The following is a 24,470-nucleotide window of genomic DNA, read 5'->3' as shown; positions in this document are numbered from 1 at the left end:
ATCCGAGTCCAACTGGTTGCTGTCATGAGGTTGAGGACCCCTTTTCCTTCTGTTGTATGTAAGTATCTCTTTTTGTTGCCTACTGGAGCCTTCAAGAACATCTGCAGCATCAGGAGAGGTAACCGGCACAGTGGGAGCCTCACTGGGTTGACCCAGAATGTCACAACAAGGAGTAGGAGGAGAGGATGGAAGACCCGAGGTAGATAGGGGAACAAAAAAGGAGGGAGAATGAGAATCCTCTTCCATCCCACTAGTCTCCCCCTGAAGAGGATTCTGAGAAGACTGAAAATAGGGTTGAGACTCAAAGAACACCACATCTCTGGTGACATACTTTCTCTTGGAGACAGGGTCATAACACTTGTAACCCTTTTGTGTAGGAGAGTACCCCAAGAATATTCCCTTTGTAGCCTTTAGGATCTAGCTTAGTCTTCTTTGGATCCTTCACATGTATGAAACATATACAACCAAAGACCCGAGGAGGAAGGGGAAAGTCTGGAAGAGTGGGGCACAAAACAGAGAAAGGGGTTTTCATACCCAACACCTTAGATGGCATCCGGTTTATCAGATATGATGCAGAAAGTACAGCTTGAGACCAGTATTGCTTGGGGACTTTGTGTTGGAATAGTAAGGCTCGAGCTGTCTCCAATAGATGTCTATTCTTGCGCTCAGCAACTCCATTCTGCTGAGGAGTATAAGCACAGGATGACTGATGTAGTATGCCAGCATCTTCCAGGAATAAGTTCAAGGATTTTTCAAAGTATTCAGCAGCATTGTCTGACCTGAATTGCTTAATCTTCTTATTAAACTGTGTTTCAATCATCTTGCAAAATGCCATGGTTATCCGTGGTACTTCATCCCGTCCTTTTAACAGGTAGATCCATGTACAACGAGAGTAGTGGTCAATAAAACTGATAAAGTACCGGAAGCCATCAAAGGAAACAATGGGTGAAGGGCCCCAGACATCAGAATGAACCAAATCAAAAGGAGCACAAATTTCATTGCTGGAAATTGGATACACAGTTCTACATTGTTTTGACATTTGACATACTTCACAGGTTAGACTCTGACTTGGAATGCCCTTAAACAATTCGGGAAACAACATTTCTAATGAGGAGAAAGACACATGACCTAGCCTAGCATGCCAAAGATGCAGCTTAGCTATTGACTCCACACTTTCCGGATTACTAGCAGCAGATGCTTGTAAGGCTGAGCCGATGTCTACATCGAGGTAGTAGAGGCCTCCATACTCATGACCGCACCCAATCGTTCTCCTTGTCAATCTGTCCTGGAAGACACAATGAGTAGGAAAAAAGGTTATACTACAGTTCAAATTTTTGGTAAGTTTTGAAACAGACAAGAGATTTGAGGTAAGACTGGGAACATGTAAAACTGATTTAAGAGAGAGGTCCTTGCTTAGGTCAACAATTCCCTTTCCAGAGATAGTGGAGAAAGATCCGTCAGCAACTCTCATCTTATCCTGACCAGACAACAAATGATATGAAGAGAATAGGGAAGACATATGTGTCATATGGTCAGTAGCACCGGAATCAATAACCCAAGAAGTAGAGTCAATAGAGCCAGTGGCACTGAAGGCAGAGGTTGTACCTGATCTAGCAAGAGATGTAAAAGCAAAAGAATTATTTCTTAGACGGGCTAATGCCCTACTAAGGATCTCAACCTCACTAGCAGAGAAGCCCAATGTACCAGTTCCAGAGGAATCAACAACCTGTCCCATAGGAGAAGAAGACACTGTTGGTGTATTTTGTGAGTTGTCATCATTGTTGCTAGCGACAAAATTCCCACTTGCCGCAGGCCTGTTATCTCTAGAAGAAACATCTCTGGGTATTGAAGACATCTTGACTGCAGCCACTGTGTAGGTGACACTGATTGAGACTAGCCGAAGCAGTTCTGAAGGTTCTGAACCAGTTCTGGAGCAGATCTGATTAGCTGAAATGACCACAGCAGGTTCTGACAGCACTCAACACAGTTTCAGACTTGCCGAGACTGTCACAGTTCTAAAACAGTTCAGTTACAACAGCAAGCAAGGAGTTCTGGGCTGGTAACCAACCTGAAGCTAAGGGTTCTCAACTATTGTGCTATGCAGACTCCACTTGAACTTTGAGTACTGCAACTGTAAAGAGAGTGCCCTTCCTTGCGGCCAATACTAGGACTGCTGACATCAGTCCTCAACTAGGGTTCACAGTGCTGAACAATCTGGAGCTGGCAGCTCCCTAGGTAATCTCACAGCAGTGGTGAGGGGTTTCGGACTGATAACCACCCTGAACTTGGAGCTGTTTGCCACATTGCTATGATGGTAAAAGTGTTCACAGTGCTGGTAGAACACTAGATAGACTTCACTTGGGCTGAACCAAAACTGCAACAGTTCGGGTACAGTAGTGAGTGAACAGTTCGAGGCCGCAACAGTAGCAAGTGAACAGTGGGCTCTGTAGAAGAAGCTAAGTCTGTGCGAGTCTTGCTGGAGCACCGAAGCTGTAACTGTAGAAGTAGCTAAGCCCCTTTCGGCTAGTGCTAGGACTGCTGAAATCAGTCCTCAACTAGGTCTGTCCTACACAGACCTCTCTTAGTAGCCAAATAGCTACTATTTGCTGGAAATAACCTAGTAGGACATCTACTTCTGGGTCTTACTTCCCTTGAGTCCCACAACCAAGAGAAACCCTAGGTTCGAACTTGCTTCACTCTTACACCCCTAGGTCTTCTCTACAGCAACCCAGAAAAGGGAGAGAGAAGATGAAAAGACAACAAGAGAAGAGAGTGTGTGCCGGCTGAAACCAGGAAGAAGCTAATGCTCTGATACCATGAAAGCTAAATTACTGTAGCCGAAGTAGCAGAAAAGAGAAGAAGAAGAAGAAGAGATGCAGGAGTGTCGAACTCTCACCTCAGTCGACAGTACTATTATTTATATTATGGTGTAGTACAATGATACAGGAAGTTACTAGAATGCCCCTGATTAGTGATGGGACACCCAGACAACTTAAAACATTAAACAGGATTAGGCCCAGTAACAAAGGCCCAGTACAGGACAACTTAAACTTAAGTATAGGCTAATAAGAACTCTTATCAGCCGAATACTCATACATACAAAGACTTCAATCCAACAGTTGGAAGAAAACACATGGAAAGTAATGTAGGGAGAACACTACAGTCATGTCATGGTTGTTGTCTTCCATGATACCTAAGATGGCCAAAATAGTTAGCATTATCCCACAGCTTACAAAATATAGAAAAGCTATCTAACACCTATGGACAAAACAAAAATAATGCAAGGGTGTACAGGTTGACTCAACATATTGTAGCATTGAACCAAGGAAATATGTCAGTTGCAACATATTTTGCTACCCTTGAGGGCCTTTGGGAGGAGCTGGACCATCACCTTATCGTTGATTGGAAGGACTCCAAAGATAAGGAGATGTACCTAAAACAAGTTGAAGAAGGAAGGGTGTTTAATTAGAACATTAGGTCTCAGATTTTAGGAAGGGAGGAATTTCCTAGCCTGCAGCATGTGTTCTATTTAATTAGAAATGAAGAGATTAGGAGGAAAGAAATAAAGATGGATGGATCTACTCAGCAGGTTGAACATTCAGCCCTTGCTTCATCTACTCAAAAAGAGGGAAAGGGGGGAGATAAGACGAATCTGAAATGCTCACACTGTGGGGGAGAGAAACACACCAAGGACACTTGCTGGATTTTGTATCCCCACCTGAAACCAGTAGTTGTTAAGAAAGAAAAAGAAGCCAAATAAGGAGCAAGGGACCTATGGGCATGTAGCTAGTTCTAACATGGTTGATGGTGGACATAAGATTGCTACTTCTTGTGTTTCTCCTCATATGGGACAGACCACTAATGTCTCCAATAGCTTTCCAGAGTTCACATCTGAAGAGGTAGACATCCTCAACTGAGCTATGGCTTGACTAAAACAGTCCTTTGTTGCTTCCTCATCTTTTACCAAGACATGTATTGCATCAGCCCTTAGTGTTATCCAGTCTTGAGCTTCCAACTCATCGGTTATTGACTCTAGGGCTTCTGAACACATGACTAATGACTCCTCTCTTTTCTCATCACATCATCTTGCTTTTGGACAAGATAAATGAAAGTTGTTGATGGTAATTTCTCTGTTATTCACAGGAAAGGGGACATCCAACTTGGAAAGGACTTGTCTCTCAAGTCTACCTTACATGTTCCAAATTTTACTACCACCTTACTTTCAGTTTCTAAAATGACAAAGACTTTGGACTGTGTTGTAACCTTTTTCCCTTTTCACTGTACTTTTCAGGATCGACGGATGAAGCAAATGATTGGGAGTGGTTGTGAAGCTGGAGGTCTCTACTTTCTCAATAAAAACATTAGTTCAGCTCTTGAAGCATCAACTACTTATGGCAGTGACTGCAAGCAGTCTAGTACTACTATTTATCTTTGGCATGCCAAATTGGGTCATCTGTCTTTCCCTTTGTTGAAAGTTTTGTTAACAAATCTTTTTGAAAAAGTGTCTCTTGAAGGTCTTTTCTGTGATGTTTGTCAGTTGTTCAAGCATTGTAAAGCAGCCTATCCAAATTCTAGTAGTGAAGTAAAAGATCTTTTGATTTGGTTCATTTTGATGTGTGGGGTCCTTCACCCATTACTTCTATGGATGGCTATCGTTATTTTATTAGTTTTGTTGATCACTTCACAAAATATACTTAGATTTACTTGATGAAAGAGCGAGAGGAAGTGCCTTAGATCACTATGATTTTTTGCAAGATAACTGAAACTCAATTTGGCAAGAAAGTTAAACAATTTTGGTCAGATCATGTTGTTGAATATTTTAAGGATTCCCTAAATGTGTTCTTTGAAGATGAAGGGATGTTACATTAGTCCCTATCTTCCTATACTCCGCAACAGAATGGAGTTGTTGGGAGAAAGAACCGACACCTAATGGAAATCACTCAGGCTCTATTGTTTCATAGCAAGGTTCCTACGAGATATTTGTCTCATGCAGTACTCACAGCTTCATACTTGATTAACAAAATGCCATCCAAGGTGTTAGGTATGAGAACCCCCTTCTCTGTTCTCTGTCCAGATCATCGACCTTTGTTTTCTTTGCCTCCAAAAGTTTTTGGTTGTGTTTGTTTTATACATGTGAAAGACCTCAAAAGCACCAAGTTGGACCCTAAAGCTATCTAAGGGGTGTTCTTGGGTTATTCACCCACACACAAAGGTGTTTTGATCCTGATTTTGGAAGGAAGTTTATCACCAAAGATGTCATTGCTTGTGAGTCACAATCCTTTTTATTGAGTCCTCTCGGAATTCTCTTTAGGGGGAGACTAGTGGGGTGGAAGAGACTTCCTTTGAGGACAATCCCTTTGTCTCTGCTCCTATAGTTTCTTCATTTCTTCCAATTGTTTCCTCTATTCCTTCTTTCTCAAATGCTTCTCCTCCCATTGAAAATACTACTCCTAGTTCTGGTTGATGAGAACCTAGTTGGGAGTGCTCCCAACACTGTGGTCAGTACTCATAGCCTTGATGATGAGAGAGAGCTAATTCCTTATCATAGAAAGAGAAAGAGGGATATGCCAGCTGAACGCCACAACCAATTGAATGCCACTAATGCCGACCAAGGTACTCTTCTAATTCTACTAGTTCTGATTTTGATCTTCTTATTGCTTTGAGGAAACCTATTCGGTCATGCACTCTTCATCCTAATGATAGATTTTTGTGTTACTCCCATTTGTTTCCTGCCTATTACTCGTGTCTACTCTGTCTTCTATCACACCTCCTTCCAGATACTCCGAGGTTGTTTGTAATCCCAAATGGATGGAATCTATGGATGAGGAAATGAGAGAAGGTAGATACATGAGAGCCAGTGGATCTACCACATGAGAAGAGCGCTATGGGGTGCAAATTGATCTATACTATCAAACACAAGACTAATAGAACTATTGAGAGGTATAAGGCTAGACTATTTGCAAAAGGCTTCACCGAAAAGGAGGGTGTGGACTATAAAGAGACCTTTGCTCCAGTTGCAAATCTTAATACCATTCAAGTGTTACTTTATTTGGTTGCAAATTTCTCTTGGGAACTATAATAGTTGGATGTCAAGAATGCCTTCTTGAATGGGGATTTGTAGGAGTAGGTTTACATGGACCCACCTCCAAGGTATGACATTGGAGGAAAGGTGTGCAAACTAAAGAAGGCATTATATGGTCTTAAACAAACCCCAAGTGCATGGTTTGAGAGATTGTGCAAAGCAATGGTGGTAGTTGGATACCACAAAGTAGTGTTGACCACACATTATTTTACGAAAGAAATGGAGAAAAGCTAACTGCAATGATAGTGTATGTTCGTGGTTACGGGAAATACCCAAGTGAAATTTAGAAGTTGAAACCCTTCCAAGCCTTAGAATTTGAGATTAAAGATCTAGGGACCCAAAGGTATTTCCTAGGTATTGAAGTTGCTAGGTCCAATGAGGGAATTTATATATGTCAAAGGAAATATGCTTTGGACTTGTTGAAGGAGACAAGGAAGCTAGGGACAAGGCTTGTTGATACTCCCATTGAGCAAAATCATTATCTACAAGAGGTTGATGGAGAGTTATATCCTGGTAGAGGAAGATACCAAAGACTTGTTGGTAAGCTTCTCTATTTGTCTCTCACCAGACTTAACATTGCTTATTCAATTCATCTGGTTAGTTAGTTCATACATGCTCCTTACTTCACACATATGAAGGCACTAGATAGAATCCTAAGATACCTCAAGACCTGCCCTGAAAAGGGGCTATTTTTTTAAAAACATGATAAAATTGATGTGGAAGCCTATATTGATGCTGACCGGGCTGGTTTCCTTGGAGATAAAAGATCCACATTAGGATATTTCACCTTTATAGATGGGAATCTAGTCACTTGGAGGAGCAAGAAAGAAACTATAGTGGCTAGCTCAAATGTTGAAGTTGAGTATAGGGCCATGGCTCACGGTGTTAAACTACTTTGGCTCAAAATTCTCTTAGGTGAATTGGGGATATGTATCAGTAGACCCTTGAAGTTATATTGTGACAATCAAGCTACAATCAACATTGCAAATAATCCTATTCAGCATGATAGAACAAAACATATTGAAATTGACTGTCTATTAAGTGGCTTTAGCAATTCGAACTAGAAGAAGAAGAACAACAACAACAACAACAAATCAATCGAACTTGGTAGCCTTAAACCCTACCATTCGACCATAATATGGATTAGGGGTTTAATTAAGTACAATGACTAAACTGCCCCCACTTAAGTATGGGACAAGAAGTCTAATTAGAATTGTCACATAAGCACATAACTTAAACTAACTGAAAAAGACTAATCTACCCCTCATTCAGCTAACTCTAACACTCCCCCTCAAGCTGAGAATATATGTCATATAGTCCCAGCTTGTTACATATATAGTTCACTCTCCTGAGTTTAAACCTTTTGTAAACAAATCTACCCACTGATCACCTGAGCCCACATGTTCTGTGCTTATCTCTTCAGTAAGGACTTTCTCCCTCACAAAGTGGAAATCAATCTCTATGTGCTTTGTTCTCTCATGAAAAACAAGATTAGATGAGATGTGAATTGCAGCTTGATTATCACAGTACAATCTCATAGGTCTGTCCATTGTGAATCAAATTTCTTGTAGGAAGTTTCTCAGCCATACTAATTCACATGTAGTGTGTGCCATGGCTTTGTATTCGGCTTCAGCATTACTCCTTGCCACAACAGTCTGCTTCTTACTCTTCCATGTCACTAGATTGCCTCCAAGGAATGTGCAGTAACCTGTAGTAGATCTTCTATCCGACATAGAGCCTGCCCAATCTGCATTTGTATACCCAACTACCTCAAGTCTTCCTCCTGGTTTGTACAATAACCCACGGCCTGGAGCTCCCTTCAGGTACCTTACAATTCTAAGAATTGCACCCCAGTGAGGTATCCAAGGATTTTGCATAAATTGGCTCACCACGCTGACTGCAAAGGAGATGTTTGGTCTTGTGATAGTCAGATAGTTCAGCTTCCCCACCAACCGTTTGTATCTTCCAGGATCATCAAATATTTCACTTGTATCACTACTCAACTTAACATTTGGTTCCATGGGAGTTTCGGCTGGTTTCGCACCTAGCAGTCCTGTTTCATCCAGCAGATCAAGGACATATTTTCTTTGGCACAGATTTACACCTTGTTTTGATCTGGCAACTTCTATACCCAAGAAGTACTTCAACTTCTCAAGGTCTTTTGTTTGAAAATGTTCTTACAAGAAGATCTTTAATTTATCAATCCCCAATTTATCACTGCTAGTTATGACAATGTCATCCATATAGACTACTAATAAAATCTTTTCGGCTTCTAAATCATAGATGAACATTGAGTGATCAACCCGACATTGTTTCATTCCAAAATTTTTCACGACTTCACTTCAATCTACACACCTTACCATCCTCCCCCTGAGCAACAAATCCAAGTGGTTGCTCCATATATACCTCCTCCATGAGGTCACCATGAAGGAAGGCATTTTTAATGTTAAGTTGAAACAAGGGCCAATCATAATAACTGCCAGAGAAATTAAGACACGAACTGAGCTAATCTTTGCCACTGGAGAGAAGGTCTCCATATAGTCCACCCCATATAGCTGAGAATAACCTTTAGCAACAAGTCGGGCCTTCAAATACTCCACACTACCATTCGGCAAGTATTTAACAGTATACACCCATTTACAACCCACAACATGCTTACTTGGAGGAAGAGTAGTGAGTTCCCACGTGTGAGTATGCTGAAGAGCAGAGAGCTCCTCCTCCATTGCTTTACACCACCCGGGTGAAGTAAGGGCCTCCTAGACATCCTTAGGTATAGAGATAGATGACAAGAGAGAAACAAACTGGTGATGTGAAGCAAAAAAGTGAGAGACTAAAACAAAATTAGAAATGGGATGTAGGGTACAACTACGTTTACCTTTTCGTAAAGCAATGGAAAGATCAAGCTCGGAAGATTCTGGGATAGGAGCAACAACAGGATCCGTAGACAAGGTAGAAGTCGGAGGAGGTGCCGGTATCTGTCGACAAGTATACACTTGCCGGATCGGTGGTCGTTCAGTAGAAATCTGCACTGGAGAAGGTGACGGTTCAACCCCAACTGGAACACCCGGTATGGGATCATGAACTAGAAGAGGGAGAGGAAGCAAAGGTAGAGATAACGAAACTTCAAGTCCCAAGAAGAACGGAACGGACTCGAAAAACGTGACATCAGGACAGACATAGAACTTCCGAGTAATAGGATTATAACACTTATACCCTTTCTGGGTCCGAGAGTAGCCAAGAAAGATACACTTAATAGAGCGTGCGTCTAGCTTGTCTAACCCAGGACTCAGATTGTGAACAAAGCACACATAGCCAAAGACCCGGGGAGTTAATGGAAAGGGAGACAAGGTGGGGAACAAAATAGAAAAGGGAGACCGACCATGAAGGATGAAGGAGGGCATCCGATTAATAAGGAAACAAGCAATAAGCACAGCATCACTCCAAAAACATTTAGGAACACTAATATGATGAAGAATAGACCGAGCAATTTCAAGGAGATGACGGTTCTTTCGTTCAGCCACCCCATTTTGCTAAGGGCTGGATGCACATGAAGTTTGACGAATGATGCCATGTTGTTCTAAATATTGTTGAAAAGAAGTGAGGAAGTAGTCATGACAATTAGCTGAACGAAGAACTTTGATTGGAACACTAAATTGCATACATATTTCAACATGTTTTTGAAAAATGGAAAATAATTCACTCATTTCTTTTATTAAATAAATCCATGTCATCCTTGAACAATCACCAATAAAAGTGACAAAATACTTGTAACCATTATAAGACTCTATTTTAATCGGACCCCAAACATCTGAATGAACTAAAGCAAAATGACTCAACATACGACTATCAACTCTAGGACTGAAGGAAACCCAATGGTGTTTCCCATATTGGTACGGCTCACACTATAAAGACAACAAATGACTCAAAGGCAGAACCAGTATCTTGAGTGCCTTGAGGAACGGATGTCCCAGCCAACAATGCCATTGTAGAGGAGTGAGGGAAGTCTGAAGTACAACTGATGACCCACCACCGTTAAGATAATACAATCCACCAGCTTCATGCCCTCCACCAATATTCTTTCCAGTCTTGAGATCCTGAAAAACACAAAACGAAGGGAAAAATGTAATAGAGCAATTAAGGGCCTTAGTTAATTTACTAACTGACATAAAATTGAATGGAAATTTAGGTACATATAGAACAGATGATAAAGAAAGAGAAGTCGTGTCAACATTAAAACACCACAGATGAGAGAAGAGGAACCGTTGGCAAGGGTAACAGTTTGAGATGTGGAAGTTTCAGAGAGAGAAGAGAACACACCTGGAGTCCCAATCATGAAGTTTCAAAGGCTCCAGAGTCAATAATCCAGGGAGAGGGTTTGGATGCCAAACAAGCAATACCTAAGTGAGCAAGGGTGGCAGTAGTATGTTGTGAAGTAGCTTAAAGGAACCTCTCATACTCATCGCGTGGTACACTCATCATCTCCTTCCCAGAAACAGATGTAGATGTAGAAGGTGTGAGATTTGGTTGTTGGTTATCACTGACATCAACCCCACCAGCTACTGCATGATTTGCCCATGTAGAAGGTGGGCCATGGAGATCATAACAAAAATTCACCGAGTGTCCTTCCCTGCCACAGTGGGTACACTTCCTAGCAGAGTTACCTTTTCCTTTACCATGGCCTCCCCCTGAGTCATGACCACCACCACGGCCAAATATGGAACCACCACGACCTCCTCAAGATCCATGTCCGCCCCCTCTATTACCACGTCCACCTCCTCTGGCTGCCACAAATCCTATCTGTCAAACGATGTGGTACTCTCTGTAGAACCCAAGGAGATCCTACGAAGCCTTGAAAATACTTCCTCAAGTGTAGGAAGAATAGAGCCTCCCAAAATTTGGGCTCTAACTGATTCGTACTCTGATTTTAGCCCCACTAAGAACCTAGTGACATCTAGTTGCTCCCTTTGTTCTTACTAAACCTTAACATCCAGAGTTAGGGGACGATAGACATTTAGTTCATTTCTAAAGTTTTTCATACTGGCATAGTACTCTTCTAGGGTTTTATTCCCTTGCTACAGATCAAAATACTCTTGATAGAGTTGATATACCCTCGTAGTATTATCCTGCCCAGAATAAAGCTTCTTGGCATGTTCCCATATGTCCTCAGCTGTATCTAAGAACATAAAGTTGGCACTTGTTTTGAGTTCCATACTATTCCATAACCATGTCATGATTTGGGCATCTTCCTGTTCCCAGTCATCAAACCCTAAAGAGTTAGCTAATGGTTTATCTTCCTTCACATGCTTCACTTTCCTCTTTGCCTTGAGAAAAACTTCCACTGACTTGGCCCTTTTTTTTATCAATAACTGTGAAATGTATTAATTAATGTTAAGAAGAATTGCAAAGCAAGGAGGCTAAACAATCTTAGCTCCCTAGAACAATCAATGAGCAGCAAATACAATTACAATAAAGCCCAAAACAAAGAGCTCCTATTAACCCCTTGCCTAGCTAAACCATCTGCCAGTGAGTTTGCACTTCTCTTTACCCATTTGTATTGAATTTCAACATCCTTAGTTAGCCACTTAAATTTTCCTTTTTCATTGTTGTACTTCCATATCCTTGAGTTATCCTCTTTTAACCAGTTCACCACAACTTTAGAGTCTCCTTCACTGACTTGGCCCATGGCACATAGTTCTCACCATTCAGTTTAATTGAAGTCATCTGCACACCCAAATAGTTAGAGGGAATCACCACACTAGGTTTCTGATCACTACAACCATCTCCAGTTGCTGCCATGATGCCCTCCCAATGCTACTTCTAATGCTGAATCCCCAGTCACCAACCGAGTACTGCTGTTAGGAGTTTGATGTTCCAGACACTACAGTAGTCTCCAAACACAGATGATAGGTTCACAACCAGTCACAATCAATCACCACTGTGTAAACTGCCATTTAGATAAAGAACAAAAGGTAAACCAGCATTCAGACAGCACCAACAAGGCAGAAAATTGATGTAGGCAATTCGGTCATTCCTTCCAGCCCAAAAAAAACACAAACTTTTGTTCTTGTTCACACCACTACTGATTTCACAGAACCATAAATCACAATGACATTAATTCAGCAACTCACTAACCACATACGAGCCCTCTTGAAGCTGCTCAATAAAGGGTGAGCATCACAAGCACTGCAGTAACCTGTCAGTCGATTCAGGTCACTTGTGACCAACAAAGTTTTCAAAACAATCTACAGACCCACACAAAAGGGTCAAACATACCCTTACACCATTCGGTCACTGTAAACACAGCCTGTTCTTGGACTTTTTTTCCAAGAACCAAGGCTACAAACAACTTAGTTCTTTAGGTTTTGATCAGTCTGAGCAGATTTTTGAAGGCTTTCAACCCAGAAATACCAACAGCACAAAAAAAAAGGTAACCAACCTCAATGGAGAGCTTCAGTCGACCATCCACTTACTTCTAGAGTTATTTTCTTGAAAAACAATCAAGTTCTGAGCAGAGGAAGAAGGACCGAAGTGTTCTCAGACCTAGGTCAAGTCTGTGTTCTCCATTTTCAGTCCAGAAAGAAGAAAAAGGAAGTCACGATCAGAGAGGAGCAGATTTAGAGAGCAACGTCATGTTCTGATACCATGTTTGTTCAGTGGCTTCAGCAGTTCGAACTAGAAGAAGAAGAACAAATCAGTCGAAATTGGTAGCCTAAACCCTACCATTCGACCATAATATGGATTAGGGGTTTAATTAAGTACAATGACTAAAATGCCCCCATTTAAGTATGGGACAGGAAGTCTAATTAGAACTGCCACATAAGCATATAACTTAAACTGACTGAAAAAGACTAATCTACCCCTCATTCGACTAACTCTAACATTGACAAACACTTTGTGAGGGAAAAGATTGCTTCTGGAGATTTGTGTACTCTTTACATGCCTTCTGCAAGACAACTAGCCGATGCGTTTACCAAGGAACTCACTAGGTCGAGATTTTAAGAGCTTCTATGCAAGTTGGGCATGAAAGATATCTATGCTCAGCTTTGGGGGGGGGGAAGTGTTGTGGGTCTTAACCATATGGGCTTGGGCCTGTTATTGTCTATTATGTACTTGTTTTATATGGGTGTAATATGCCTGGGCTTGTGTTGGTCTTTTATGTCATGTTCTTACGTAGTTCTGCTACAACCTAAGCAGGGGCATACTTGTCCATGCATGTATTATTGTACAACCCTCAAAACTCTTCTTCTCTTCTCTAAACTAGGGTTTGAATCTTCAAAACTCATACTGCAAGTCAAATTGGTGTGACCAACTTAATTTTTGAGGGAGATTCTAAGGTGGTGGTAGGGTAGCTATTGGATCTGGATTCTGCTACTTGGAAATACAGGGACCTTCTAAAGAAAGTTAAGTGGTTAACAAGAAACATGACAACTAGAATACAATGGGTGAGCACAATGTTTTAAAAAACGACCTGAAAACGGAACAGTTTTTCCTTTCGGGTCATGGGTCAGCGGTTCGACCATCCAGGTCAAACGGATTAACCCGTGATAAAATAAATGTAAATAATAAATAAATAAAATCACAATGGATTTATCTCTAGTAATTCTTATAATATACATCACAAGAAAAAAAGTACAATTCAACAGTTTAAAGAATTGACCGTACTATCTTGAATAAATAACTCTTTAATTTAGTTAAAAAATTGTAAAATGAACAATGGATTTTATCATATTTCAAGTCTTGGGATTTTTCACCTTACTTTTTTATCTTTTGTCAGTTGTCATTTTAGTATTTTATCAGAGAGAGGAAGTGACTGAGTGTATCAGTGTATGGATGGAAATTCGTTTTTAACTTGTGAACCGTTGCCCGGGTTGAACTATTTGATGATTCGAATGGCCAGATCAACAGTTTATTGACTTTTCAACGGTTTTTCTTATAACTCTGCCTCCGGGTTAGGAGGTAAATGGAACTGGATTAGTGACTGGTTTTCGGGTTGAATGGTTCAACCGTCCAGGTCAACAGCAGTTTAAAAACAGTGGGTGAGCAGGTCAGTTAATGCATTGGCTGATTTCTTAGCCAAACGAAGGGCTTCTAGGGACTTTCTTTATCGGGGCTGAGTTGTGATTTCTAATTTTTTAGTTGTTTTGGCACAAGGGTGTGGCTGCATCTTGCACCCCCCCCCCCCCTAGGGAAGCTTGTAACAGTTTCAATCTTTTGCTAATAAAACTTCTTTCATTTATCGAAAAAAAAAAACTTCATGCATTCTAACCAACCAATAGATTAGATGTCCTCCTGAAACAATTGAAAGAATATGTACAATCATGCAAACCATTTACACCATCCACATGTAAGATATGAAGCATACTCGTTTTCCATGTTTAGTTTACTTCTGGTGTCACTTCCACTCACTAGCCCATACTCAGCCTGTAGATAAAAGTTAGCAGTAAGGCAAAATATGATAGCATCCTAAGCGTAAAAGAGAAATTATTACCATTCAACAAGAAACTACAGTAAGGCAAAATATCTTCATGCTATTCCTTTTTCTTTTCTTTTAAAAGTATAATTGGTAATCTCTATATTCTAATAAAAATTTTAAATAACCAACATAGCCCCATAGTTTTAATTAATATATATTGACATCTACTGACTAATAATTTTACAATAAATTTCTCTATATTTTTAGATATCAGAATGTATCTTATACAAGAAAATATCTATAGTATAAATTAACACTTGTATGATAAATGAAACATTTTTAGCTTCATTATAGCATCTGAAATATTAATTATAAATAGAATCAACGAAAAAGGCCATTTTTTTACATTTTTCTAAACTATCAGAATCATAGAAGAATAAAGAAGTTGAAGTGTGGCAGGCATTTTTCTATTGTCCACCCTCACCTCACCATAATCCCACACTCCATCCTTCATTACTAAATTTCTTTTGGGCAAATTAGCATAGGTTTTTTCCTTCTTTTTTATCTTTTGGTTATCAATTCTAACAATTTAGGGTTTTTATTGTCAATGAACATTGGCAAGTTGAGAGTTACTTTTCCCTATTGTATCTTCCACTATGAAAGGAGGGCATTTCTCTTTTGATGATGAATTGGAATTCATTGATGAAAGAGTCCTAGTATTTTTTATAATGTTAGCATTATAGATGAATAATTACAAGTTATAAAAGAACAATGTAACATCCATGCAAAAATTTATAAAATATAATCTTCTCCATTGTCAGAAAGAAAGAAAAGTTCTAAATCAAAATTTGCAATTTACCAATCAAAAAGGAAAAACAAAATTTTAGTATTACTTATAACTGAAATTCTCTTCTCACCATTGTTATTAGTTATTAGATAGCAAACTGTACTCCGAAGTCTCAACACAGATTTTGTACGAAAAACATAAACAACAAGGTTTATGCTGCAATTATAAATGATACAGATACAACCTTACAAAACAAGAGAACCATGATAATTTTCAGAAAAGTAACATTTTGTTTCATATATATTATTTTAGAAAAACTCTCATACTTTCTGCTTGGCCTGATCAAATGCTTCTATCCACTTCCGAGCTTCTCCAGCTGTAGCACAAGCAATCTTGCAAAGAAATAAAATATCCATTAAAAAGAACCCATTTCAAGAAGATAATTAGAGCAATTTCATATTTGTGAGGTGGAAGAAAACATAATTCACTTGAATAATAAGATTCCATGCATCGTATTTGTAATATGGCATTAGAATACGTTTCAGGTCAGGAGGATAGATGGAACTTTTTCAGCCAACGGTTGAACATATAACGAGTATATGAGAGGTGAGAAGGGATTCAGAAAGGTTTATGGGATCGCTTTCAAAAGAGAGTTTGTCAAGAAGCAGGGTGTTTTTAAGGCTGTGTTTGTTTGCAATACAAATCTGAAACGGGATACAAATTTCGCACCCAGTTCAGTTTTGCATCTATTTGTTTGTGACATGATTTGCACTCTTACCTGATGCAAAATTTGTACTTTTTGTCCCATTTGCATCCATTAACAGTGCATATTTTGCATCTGAAAAAAACTGATGCAAATTTTGCACCACTTCCCTCTATCTTAATTCTTTCTCATATAAAGTGGGGAGTGGGGACCACATCAATTTGCTTCCTACTAGGGGTGATCATGGGCTGAGCCAGGGCCAGACTTAGTACCTGTGCTAAGGGCTTAAGTATGGGGCCCAGGTGTTGCCCTTGGGCATATGATTAAATGTTGTTTAGATTCCAGATTTTGAAAATTATAAGTGTGTGTGTGTGTGTATAAACAATAAAATGATTAAAAGACATAAAATACCTGGGAGAATTTAAATTTTTTCTATTGTAGATTTCTAAATGTCTATCCCTGAATATTGTGATTCACCAGGTCGACAGAGTCTCCCGTCATCTTCTTTTTTCCAAGGAAGAAGACCTTGTTGCAATCTGTTCAGACATTTTGCTGTACAAAAGCGAGTTAAAAGAGAAACTGGTCCTGGTATGGTTATTCCCATGGAAGACCACCCTTTGCCAACATAGAAGTACCCCAGTTTGTTATACATTTGCAACTCAAAAATCTGGACGTTTGATTGGGGACCAGCCTGATTAAAGTGAGACCGGGAAATGTTACCCACATGTCCCTGTATTTAACTCAATCTGAACCTTAAAAGGTAAGAAAGAATCTTTCTAGAGACTTCAGCCACTAATTTCATCTTCAACAGGGCTTCTGAATACAAAATAAACTCATTGAACCTTCCAGGTAGCAACTTCCATAAGGTTTTAATTCTAGAACTTAAGGCAAATTACAGAACAGTCTCTCACTTCTTCCCAAAAGGTAAAAGTATATAGCAAATGACCTCATACATTGATGTTTTATGTGTTGCAGATTATAGTACAAGTTGCAACAAAGAGAAACAAATAAAATACAAAGAATGGTTACTTACTTCTCCTTTTTTTGTCTCGTCCAGCCGATTGTAAAATCGTAGCACATATACATCCTAGGGAATTTTGAAAAGAATATATATATATATATATATATATATATATATATATATATATATTTCCTTGTTAGACCCATGAGAAACCAAGTTCCAAAGAGCAAATATGGAAAAACTAAACAATTAGATCCATGTGTGTGTGTGTGAGAGAGAGAGAGAGAGAGAGTGGAAGAAGCTGAAGCAATTTTTTTTCTTTCAAACAATAGTAAAACATATCTTACTGAATACAAGATCTATATAGCACATAAATCCAGCACATACAAATAGAACATTGCAAGGAAGATATAATATGTTAAAGAAGGCATTCAGAAGGAAGAATAGAAGCCATACCCCATGATTGACCTTCTTACGCCCTAGCTCCTCTACCATAAGAGTGTGCCCAACCACACCCTTCCTGATAGGCTTCTGTAATAAAAAAAAAAGGTATTTTAATTTAAGTAAGAAAAGCTGCATACATACATATATATACAAACATATAACATCTCTTCTAAAATAGAAAGACATGCAAGTAGTAGGTGTCTCTATGCAGTATGCACAATTATGAATGCATGCATGTAAAGTGGTATATACATGCACCTGTGTAAGCAAGTACTTGCGAATGCATATACATATCCATGTAATTATGTGTATACAGTCCAAACATTTATCCGATAACTAGAGAAACATGATATTGTGGAGACAAAATTCACTCTGAGCAAAGGTAAAATAAAATAATACGAACAACGCAAAAGGAAAATAAAAAAGGAATAATCATTTGGCAGTTTAGAAAGAAGGATAATGGTCAAATGTTCATGTGAAAACTATATGTATTATCATCACATTCAACAGAGTTAACAATACTCAAATAGACAAGTAGCAGGGCTAGGAGAGAAAGAACTAGAGATGAATATATTTGAAGGAATTCTTGGTATTGTACAAAATGGGAACAAGGAAAGTTTTCTAGGATGTTTTGACATGAAATACTGACCACCAAGGTTCAAAATTTCGATACGTATCGGGCCATATTGTCCGATACGTATCGGGCCATATTGTCCGATACGTATCGTATTGGTGGCCTCCCAATACGCCCCTGCAGTGGGTGTTTAGGGGTCTGGCCTGGTTCACGGGGTAGATGGGCCTTAAACCAATCCCTCTGAACCAGTTTGAAAAAACAAAAACTAAAAAAAATAAAAGCGAGCCTCAACACAGGCCGATACGCCAGTTGGGGCATATTGGCCTGTATCGATATTTTGAACCTTGCTGACCACTAAAATGCACTACATGATATGGTACAATTTGAAGGTTCAAAAAGAGAACGAATCTAAACAAGACTCTTCACAAGAATGTATTGTACTTTCTCTTTTTCTGGGGTGTGCTTTTCTCATAATAAAAAACTTTGTTTTTTATTTGTCTTCAAAAAAAGAATGTATTGTACTTGTATCATATATGGTTCCCCTGCAGGCCCTTTTTTGAAATTTGGGTTTCCATAGGTATATATTCAAGTCATTTAGAAAAGAAGGCTAAATGACCAAGGAATCTTAAAATGTGGCAAATTGGTTTGGGGCCCAAACTTCTCCACAAGTTCCTCTCACTGTCCTCTATTAGTGGGGCAAATTTCAGCACAAAAACCCTTGATTTTTTCATGCATGCATGTCTCAAAGGAGCACTGGAGTTTCTCTTTGTACTGGAGAGATATAAAGAGAACTACTCTCTATCTTTGCTAATGGTGGTTTCAATACTCATGGTGGTCCAATGTTCCACTATGTAACCCATCCAGATGCAGCAATAAGACTACAATGACAGAAGTAAGATGCATTACTTCAGTTTCTCCTAAGGAGGCCTTCACATAGTGATAGAGGAAACCCATGGATCCAGATAAGGAAAAAGGGAAAGAAACCATGAAAGAAGAAACCAAGTTTCCTCAAATTCTTATACCAATTGCAATTACATATTGTTGGGTTATTTGAATTTTGTCAATTTGATTCTTTTAAGAGTTATTTTCTAATTTGTTAGTATCCTAGTAAAAGGGTCAATCATTAGAGTATCAAAATAGCTTAAAGTATTTTCTAGAGAGCTCTTAAATTTTTGAAAAGTTAAAGTTGTAATCAGCCAATTTTTCAGGGGTAAAACTTAACATTTTAGATGATTTTGGTGTCATTAGATAGATTATTGAGATATCTATCCAATGAGATTAATATATTGTGAACCTGAAGTGTTTTGATACTCATAGGGTGTTATTCTGTTGCAGGATTTCAGTATTTCCATTTTCTTGATCTCTCCTAAGGTTGCTTTTTGTTTGTTTAGTTTTAATAGGATCAGTAATGGGTTGTTGGGAATATTTTAAGAGTCATGGTCCTTATTTAAGTGTTACCTTATTTTTGAGATTTCTAGTTGAGTTTGGAGCATATGAAGGGAATGTAAGGAGATAGACATGCCTATTGCCACAATATTGTACCAAAACATTGCAATTCCTAAGTATTCAGCTTCTGAGACTTGCGATATCTGTCAAATCCATGAAATAGCAGATCCTGTGGAAGGATTCACTGAAACCTAGCTTCACAATTCCTGTACACAGACAATATAGCACTTTAGGCATGACAAACGTATAGGCTCAAATTATGCCATGTGGTGAGATTGTGAAGGACACAAGGAAAGCCACAGGTTAGTACCTAGTCCCCTCCTTGCACGTGTATTCACCCTAAGGTGGCCTAAAATCCGATGCCGTAACTTGTTAGACAATGTATGCCCTTAGCTCCAATCAGACTGATGTACATAAACATTTATTTGTAAATGAATAAAGTACATTATTATTTCATGTTGATATTGGTATATTTTCTGTGTATTACCCCTTAAACTGGACACTTATGAGACTCGTGTTAGTTTAGAATGTTCTCCAACTGCCAAATAGTTGGAACAGCTTGTCTCAGCTACTAGGGTTAGACCCCAAGCACATGCAGCGTGTGTTTGAAAGAAACACTGAACCCGGACTGATTTCCAGTTATGCCCTGGACCTTGGAGATAGATGGGCAAAACTAGAAAGTTACACGTAACCCCAGGCTTGATTATGGTACTGCACTAGGTGTTGGACTAGGCTATTTTTGATGTAACAATCAATGAGATCTATCAAGGGTCAAATACCTAGGCATGATTATGGTACTGCACTAAGTGTTGGACTAGGTTGTCTTTGATGTGACAATCAATGAGATCCACCAAGGGTCAAATACCTAGGCATGTTGGGGTAGTTTGGAAAATAACCTGAGTGGGTGATCATAGTAATAGAGTTGGCCCCTTTGTCAAACAAAGTGAATATCAAGGTTTACACTCTCTCTGATGGAAACCTAAACTGTCGGTAGTGGATTTCAATTGTATTTGAAATCTAGTTTTGCAAAATGTATTTATACATCGTATATACTACTATTTTATGAAAAAAATTTGCAAAATGTTTTAATCTCGGGATCCATCTGAGAAGAGAGTGTGGCACTACACCTTGCAGCCAAGGGAGAGGTCATTCCTTGTCAAGCAATGTTTTGATCATTATGGGCCGAAAGGTTAAGTGTAAGAGACCATTACAGGGCTAATTACCCAATGGGCTTTATCTCACTTAAGTCCATTATCCTTGGGTCTTCATAGGGTGGCTTAATCCAACGATCACTTAGGTGTAAATGTTGGGCCCAAACTAAGCCTGTACTGATTGGCTCAGGGGTTCACTACTCTAAACAATGAATTCGGTCTGGCCTCTCTCAGAGGTGGGACCATACCCTTATGGACTTGAGTGAGACCTTTGTGGGGTCCCACGCCATACAATATTAGGCATAGCCATACAACACCTAGGGTCGTGAATCTTTGAAGAAAATGGGCCAAAGGCCCAAATATTAATAAGATTAATTAAGTTGTCACATGACAACGTGATTTGGGTCAAATCTGGGTCTAGTATTGGGTATGGAGCACTTATCCTCTCAAGAGGATAATGTTTAATTGTTAAAAGAGTCCAGATCCAATTCAAATCTAGATAATCTCCCAAGATTAGGAGTGTGCTCCATTAAGAGATAAAAGGAGAAGAGGGTGAACAAGACTATACTACCTCTCTCTCTTGTTCTATCTTCTTCTCTTTTGTCTCCCAAGAAACCCTAGAACGACCTAGGCTTTCAAGAACTGATTTAGATCAATTTCCTTCTTTGTTTTTGCAAAAAAAAAAAACAAAAAAAAAACACTGAAGAATAGCAGGCTCAATTACCCTGTTCAATCCAAGCAAGTTGGATAGCAAATTTTCTGAAATCAAGTGTTGTTGAATCGGTTCTCTATACACTTCACCATCTTCAGTTGGAGGCTGGTTTTAGGAGTGATATTGGGCATGAACTACCACCTTGGGAGCTGCGATTTGTGGTCTCCGTATCAGGTATAATCTCCCTTCTCCTTGGTTTCAAATCTAGTCCGATTCAATGCAAGAACAATCCTAAAATTTCAAATTTACTGGGAAATTGGTTCCCAAAAAGGTTAGAAAATTTTTTGAAATTTTGGCCAGCCATCTAGCATGGTTCGGCCATCTATCTGACGAATTCTAACTCTACTCCAACATAACTAGTGTCTTTGGAATGTTTTGGAATAATGAAGAGTTATGCACGTCAGCATAGCCAGCTTTCCCTATAAATAGGGGATTTGGTCCCCTTGGAAAGGACCTTCAAAAACATTTTCAGCTTTCCTTCACTCTTTGCTACACTTTCACCGGCATATCCTCTTTGGCATCTGCATCTGACCTTCAGACCCTATAGACCATTCTTATCCGATTGACTTATAGGAAGATCCATTGATCCAGTCCCTTATGTTGAGTCCATAAATAGTCATTGTAATTGAAATTTAGAGGTGTTTAATTTTAAAGTAAAAGTTTAGTTTAGTAGTTCTGAATGTATCCAGGTGCTTTTCTCTGTTTTTTTCTCTTTTCCAACTTGTTTCATCATGTAAGCAATTTATCCCCAGGCTGCTCACTAGCAGCAAGATCTCTTGTCTTCTTTATAATGTCCTGCTTATTCTTTGATAAACAGCATCTATCCGCTTACTTTTCCACCAATATTCTTCATCCTTAATCACTCAAATTACCTTTCTTCACCCTAAAAAGAAAACCACCAGATCTAAAAGTTACTGAACCCATCCTACATCACCCATGACCTCAAAGATACATCAATGGTAACTCAACTTATGCTGTTAGATCAAGTCAAAGTTTAAACAGCAATACATGAAGACTGGGCACTTTTTAAATGATTGGAAGATCATGCAGACTCATCGGATTCCAAAGGCCTTGAATATCATAGTGGATGGATTAGCTAGATGTAGGGTTAGAAGGGCCTTTTTATTTAATGACAGCTCTCTTCCAAAGTAACTTCTTGTAAGTGATGCACTGAATGTACATATTTTCTTCACATTTTGTGCATCTTGTGTATCCTTCAGGCATAACCCTCTTTTTGATATCTATTGCAGATAACAGTTACCTGCTTAAAAAATGTCAAAATGTTGAGAAAAAGTTAGCACCATTTTCATGGGACTGAAAAAGACTTCATGCTCGGAAGTAGGAGTGTCTCAATGTTTCATTTGCTTGTTGACAGGTAGTAGAGAGAAAATTGAGCCCCTCATGCATTGCAGTACTTGTGTCATGACATTGAGCATGTATATTTACATACACCAGACCTGCTTACTCAGTAGGATTCCATCATGGCTAAAGATTTAGCTCTTCTCAAAAGATCATAAACCCAATAAAGCAGAACGCATCCAAAATCGAGCCCTCGAATACCACTTTAGAACTGTGAACTGTTGGGCCTCAACAGAAAAGTGAACCATATGTCACATCTAGTCCTAATTAAGATCAATAACTTGACTAATGATCTTGCAAAGAATTGAATGCACCAGAATGTTTTTATCTATTGAAGTAAAGTTTGTTTCCGTAATTCCTTTCTCATATAACCCAGTAATTCACATCTACTTTTTCCACTAATCCTTCATAACTAAAAGTTCAGAAGAAAAAACAAAATGGTACTTCAACACCCAGCAACCCACCTCGTTCTCCGTTAACATTTTTCGACTCTCGTGATCGAATTTCAGTACCCACAACAAAAAATGATTACATAAATTCAAGCAGAACGAAAAAAGGCCAATTAAAGAGAAAAAGGAGAAGGGGAAGAAAAGCTTACAATGCCAGGATTCTCGTGAGGATCACGCTTGTACATCTCAACGTATCTGCCTCTTAAAAACAGAAAGCGGAGATGGCAATACTCGTGACCGATGGAGTTAACTCCCAGGTGATAAACCCAACCAAAGTACTCAAACATCCCTCTCTCTTCCGAACCGCTCTCTGATCCTTCTATCTCCGATCCTTCTCTACTCGCCATTTTAGACGACGACGACATCCACGAACAAACACTAGTGGAGATAGAAAGTGAGAGAATCTAACGTAGTTATTTTGCCCCAATAGCTTGGGTAAGACCGTAAGAAGTGGAGGCCGAGGACTGAGAGGTAATAGAGAATAAATATTTGGATCTACCGACCAACGAAATCGGTTTTTAAGGGTAGTTGATTCTTCCAACTGGAGGGAAGAATCACGGAAGCCTGGCAGGAAAGCCAGATCTAAAATATATAAAAGCTATCTTTCTTTCGCTTTTAGAGCTTTTCTTCTTTTGCTTTTTTGCTTTTATAGTTGGTTCTTCAAAGTTCCTACTGAAGGCATTTTTCTACGAGAATCATCTGGGTACAGGTTGATTCGTTTTATCGAAATCATTTTACTTCTCCATTATCCACATTCGTTGCTAAAACTTAAAAGAATAGAAGAAGCATTTTTTATTTCCTTGCTTTTGACACTGAGAGAAGATGAAATCTAAGCATTCATTCACCACAGAATGACAGAATCCTTCCTTGCACATCAGTTGACACGTGTGCCAATGGATTTCATAAACACAACGAGACCAGATCTGGGCGCTACCGCTACCAAAATGAGATATTATATAACCCGTTTGGGACTTGGGGAGGGCTTATGCGGACTATGCGTTGGCGTTGGTTGAGCTTTTATCGACTTTGCCATTAGGAAGAAACTTTTTGACTTTTCTGATTTCTATCAATTGCCAAACACAGCTTTATGACATTCCAGGTTATTGGTTCATGATATGTCAAAAACCGTTATCTGAAAGCCTTTGGCTTTTGAAATTCTAAATTGGACCCCATATGAAAACGATAAGCAAAATCCGGAAAGTTCAGATCAGTGTTCCGGACACCACTTGAAGCCAGTAGTCTATTCGGAACAATTTCCCAATGAAGTTATTTTATGCAGTTTCTCCCAAGTGGCTCAATCAAGGCAAATGGCCCATGAGATTGTCTACAAGACTGGATTAGTTGAACACGATGGCTATGTTATAATTTTATAATTGCAAATGGATGGAT

The 24,470-nt window shown here is 39.1% G+C and overlaps 1 protein-coding gene across 5 annotated transcripts in view; it reads right to left on the bottom strand.

Moving 5' to 3' along the window:
* The window catches only part of LOC104603372 (ENHANCED DISEASE RESISTANCE protein (DUF1336)), a 116,444-nt gene extending 92,681 nt beyond the window's left edge, over positions 1 to 23,763 (bottom strand). For 2 of the 5 annotated variants that reach the window (XR_016082266.1, XR_016082265.1), the window contains exons 1-5: positions 23,231 to 23,763; positions 17,403 to 17,477; positions 17,019 to 17,072; positions 15,609 to 15,674; positions 14,445 to 14,503 (exon numbers count right to left, since the gene is read on the bottom strand). Coding sequence is in view for 2 of the 5 variants with exons in the window: in XM_010267389.3 (XP_010265691.1) it covers positions 14,445 to 14,503; positions 15,609 to 15,674; positions 17,019 to 17,072; positions 17,403 to 17,477; positions 23,231 to 23,446 (470 nt within the window). In the remaining 3 variants the exon portion in view is untranslated. The remainder of the gene's footprint in view (positions 1 to 14,444; positions 14,504 to 15,608; positions 15,675 to 17,018; positions 17,073 to 17,402; positions 17,478 to 23,230) is intronic. The other 3 variants (XR_016082264.1, XM_010267389.3, XM_088897312.1) reach the window with 3 other exon arrangements.
* Positions 23,764 to 24,470: the final 707 nt, after the last annotated feature.

The sequence above is a fragment of the Nelumbo nucifera genome, chromosome 2 (genome assembly GCF_055504915.1).
Source record: "Nelumbo nucifera cultivar China Antique chromosome 2, China Antique-T2T, whole genome shotgun sequence".
Lineage (NCBI taxonomy): Eukaryota > Viridiplantae > Streptophyta > Magnoliopsida > Proteales > Nelumbonaceae > Nelumbo > Nelumbo nucifera.
Note: the sequence above shows the minus strand (reverse complement) of the source record. Positions and strands in the feature narration are given on the sequence as shown.